At 47.1% G+C, this 3,483-nt stretch overlaps 1 protein-coding gene across 1 annotated transcript; it reads right to left on the bottom strand.

The window, feature by feature from the left end:
- Window positions 1-361: 361 nt before the first annotated feature.
- LOC116679528 (peripherin-2-like) lies at window positions 362-1,630 on the bottom strand. The gene has a single exon (XM_032509188.1). The coding sequence runs from the start codon at window positions 948-950 to the stop codon at window positions 366-368; it is 585 nt and encodes a 194-aa protein (XP_032365079.1). The 5' UTR covers window positions 951-1,630; the 3' UTR covers window positions 362-365.
- Between the last annotated feature and the right edge of the window lie 1,853 nt (window positions 1,631-3,483).

Here is a 3,483-nt window from a genome sequence, read left to right as displayed (position 1 = left end):
TCTCGTCCATATCAATGTCCTGTATAAATGTCTCTGTCCTTATGGAACTCTGTTGTAGTTGTAGTTGTCTCATTACTGTGTCTCATATTTAATACCCAGGACGTTTGATACCCTAAACCATAATATTTGCATACTGTGTATAGAAACCCTTTATCTTTCTTACTATTTGATATACGTATGAAGCTGGTCTCAGGACTGGGTACCACATCACACTACTTACGTTTTATATTTTCATATTTTATATTTTTACATTTCGTGTCGACACTGTAAAGGCTTTGCTTTGGTACTGCCCATGTGTTCAATGGCAGTAGAGATATTCTGTTCTATAATAATAATATGACTATAATAATAAGAGTATGAAGGACTCACTCTTTGACCAGGTCGTTGCTCATGTCCAGGTAGCGGTTGCTGATCCACTGAACCTCGAACCAGTCCCTGAAGTTGTTGTTCCCGCAGCAGCGGAACTCGATCTGCGTCATGTCCAGCGTCCTCTTCATGAAGCAGCGTCCCGGCGTGTCCGTGTCCTTGTAGAACCTGATGCTGTTCTTCAGGCCCTCGGCGAGCGTCAGGTACACGGCGAACTGCATGAGGAAGCAGAGCAGCGCCGTGAGCAGCAGCAGCCCGTTGAAGCCGCAGCACAGCAGCAGGTACGAGCGCAGCATCGGCTTCCACTTGGAGAACTTGACCGGGTCCAGGGAGTCGTGGCACACCTTGCCCCCGAAGGCGTTGAGCCCGCAGGCCAGCAAGCCCGCCAGGATCAGCAGGTTGGGCACTAAGTGGCTCTCGTTGTTGTCCATCATCTCGCTCCTCTTCCGCAGCTCGATCTTAAAGAAGATGCCGAGGCTGAAGATGAGGATGCCCATGATGACCGAGAACCAGTACATCATCCACAAGCCCTGCGCCAGCTTCACCCGCTTCTGCAGGTTGAACTTCACCGGCATGAACGGCATTTTGACCTCTTGGTTCGATCAAAACACGCTACAGAAATAAAGAGAAACGATCCTCTAGGGATCAAGAGAGTATTTGTGATTCTGATCAGTGAAGAACCAGGAATCCGGAGGTTAAAGGAGAACAGGACCAGAGATCAGTTTGACGATCCTTCAGGTATCAACAAAGTCCTTCGGGGATCAATAAAGTCCTTCGGGGATCAATAAAGTCCTTTGGGGATTAATAAAGTCCTTTGGGGATCAATAAAGTCCTTCGGGGATCAATAAAGTCCTTCGGGGATCAATAAAGTCCTTTGGGGATCAATAAAGTCCTTCGGGGATCAATAAAGTCCTTCGGGGATCAATAAAGTCCTTCGGGGCTCAATAAAGTCCTTCGGGGATCAATAAAGTATTTCTGATTCTGATTCTGATCAGAGAAGAACCAGGATCAGTGGAAGTTAAAGGAGAACAGTTCCAGATATCAGTCCTTCACGTTTCAGAGATTTAATCCGTTCCAGAAAGAAGCTGAACACGCTTCGGCCAAAACTGTTGCTTTCAGACCCATAATGCCGAGCGGCAGGTGCAGACAGTCCATACTGCTGGGGGGGCAGAAGGTTCTGCCATCAAATAAAACCAAATATTCACATAAATGTGTGGGCAGACCGGCAGTGGGATGGTCTCCTGCTGAAGAAGAGGTGTGAATGTGAGCAAGCTGCGACTCTTCGTCCTAAAGCCGCGATCGGCTCTGATCCCATTAACGGGGGATCAGAGCTAATCCCCCGACTTACTGCTAATGGGTTTGGTGCTAAGCAGCAGCTTCCTCCTCGGGGTTAATTAAACAACAGGGACGCTCTCAGGTCTCTGAGCAAGGGTCTGAGAAAGTCTGGGGTCTCTGAGCAAGGGTCTGAAGTATGTATCAAGTCTCTGAGCAAGGGTCTGAGCTAGTCTCAGGTCTCTGAGCAAGGGTCTGAAGTATGTATCAAGTCTCTGAGCAAGGGTCTGAGCTAGTCTCAGGTCTCTGAGCAGGGGTCTGAAGTATGTATCAAGTCTCTGAGCAAGGGTCTGAGCTAGTCTCAGGTCTCTGAGCAGGGGTCTGAGCTAGTCTCAGGTCTCTGAGCAAGGGTCTGAGAAAGTCTGGAGTCTCTGAGCAAGTCTGCAGTCTCTGAGCAAGGGTCTGAAGTATGTATCAAGTCTCTGAGCAGGGGTCTGAGCTAGTCTCAGGTCTCTGAGCAGGGGTCTGAAGTATGTATCAAGTCTCTGAGCAAGGGTCTGAGCTAGTCTCAGGTCTCTGAGCAAGGGTCTGAAGTATGTATCAAGTCTCTGAGCAAGGGTCTGAGCTAGTCTCAGGTCTCTGAGCAGGGGTCTGAAGTATGTATCAAGTCTCTGAGCAAGGGTCTGAGCTAGTCTCAGGTCTCTGAGCAGGGGTCTGAGCTAGTCTCAGGTCTCTGAGCAAGGGTCTGAGAAAGTCTGGAGTCTCTGAGCAAGTCTGCAGTCTCTGAGCAAGGGTCTGAAGTATGTATCAAGTCTCTGAGCAGGGGTCTGAGCTAGTCTCAGGTCTCTGAGCAGGGGTCTGAGCTAGTCTCAAGTCTCTGAGCAGGGGTCTGAGCTAGTCTCAGGTCTCTGAGCAAGTCTGGAGTCTCTTGAAGCTAAAGCAAGAAGCAAGCTGGTGCACGAAGAAGTATTTAGATATACACCACACTGTAGAAATACTCTGTTACAGTAAAAGTACTAACTAAAGTAACGAGTAACTAAAGTAACTAGTAACTAAAGCTGTCAGATGAATGTGAATGAGATTACATTTCAGAAGTAGAAATTAAAGTACAAGTACCTCAACATCTGGACTGAAGTACACTGCTGGAGTACATGTACCTAGTTCCATCGGGCGCTGAGGCCGGCTGACGTTAAGACGGCCGTGGGGGGGCTAGAGGTTAAGAAGGGGGGTTGGGACCGGGAGGTCGTCGGTTCAATCCCCAGAACGACAGGATGAAATCTGGGTCACTACCACTGCCAAGGTGCCCTTGGGCAAGGTCCTCAACCTCCAGCAATATGTATGGATACACACATATATATACACATATATATATATGTGTATATGTATACATGTATACACACATATACATATATGTGTATAATATATATATATACACACATATATATATGTAAATGTAAATGTGCTGTATTTATATAGCGCTTTTCCAGTCTTAACAACTGCTCAAAGCGCTTTTTACATCTACAGGAAACATTCACCATCACACCATTCATACACTGTGGCCGGGGCTGCCGTACAAGGTGCCACCTGCTCATCAGATAACACTCACACACATTCACACTCCGATGCAGCACCGGGGCAACTCGGGGTTCAGTGTCTTGCCCAAGGACACTTCGACAATGACTGCAGGGGCGGGGATCAAACCACCAACCTTCTGATTGGCAGGCAACCGCTCTACCACTGAGCCACAGCCGCCCCAATATATATATATATATACACACACATATATATATATACACACATATATATATATATATCCGCACATATATATATATATATATATATATA

The sequence above is a fragment of the Etheostoma spectabile genome, unplaced genomic scaffold, assembly GCF_008692095.1.
Source record: "Etheostoma spectabile isolate EspeVRDwgs_2016 unplaced genomic scaffold, UIUC_Espe_1.0 scaffold00016905, whole genome shotgun sequence".
NCBI lineage: Eukaryota > Metazoa > Chordata > Actinopteri > Perciformes > Percidae > Etheostoma > Etheostoma spectabile.
This window is presented reverse-complemented; position numbering and strand designations above follow the sequence as displayed.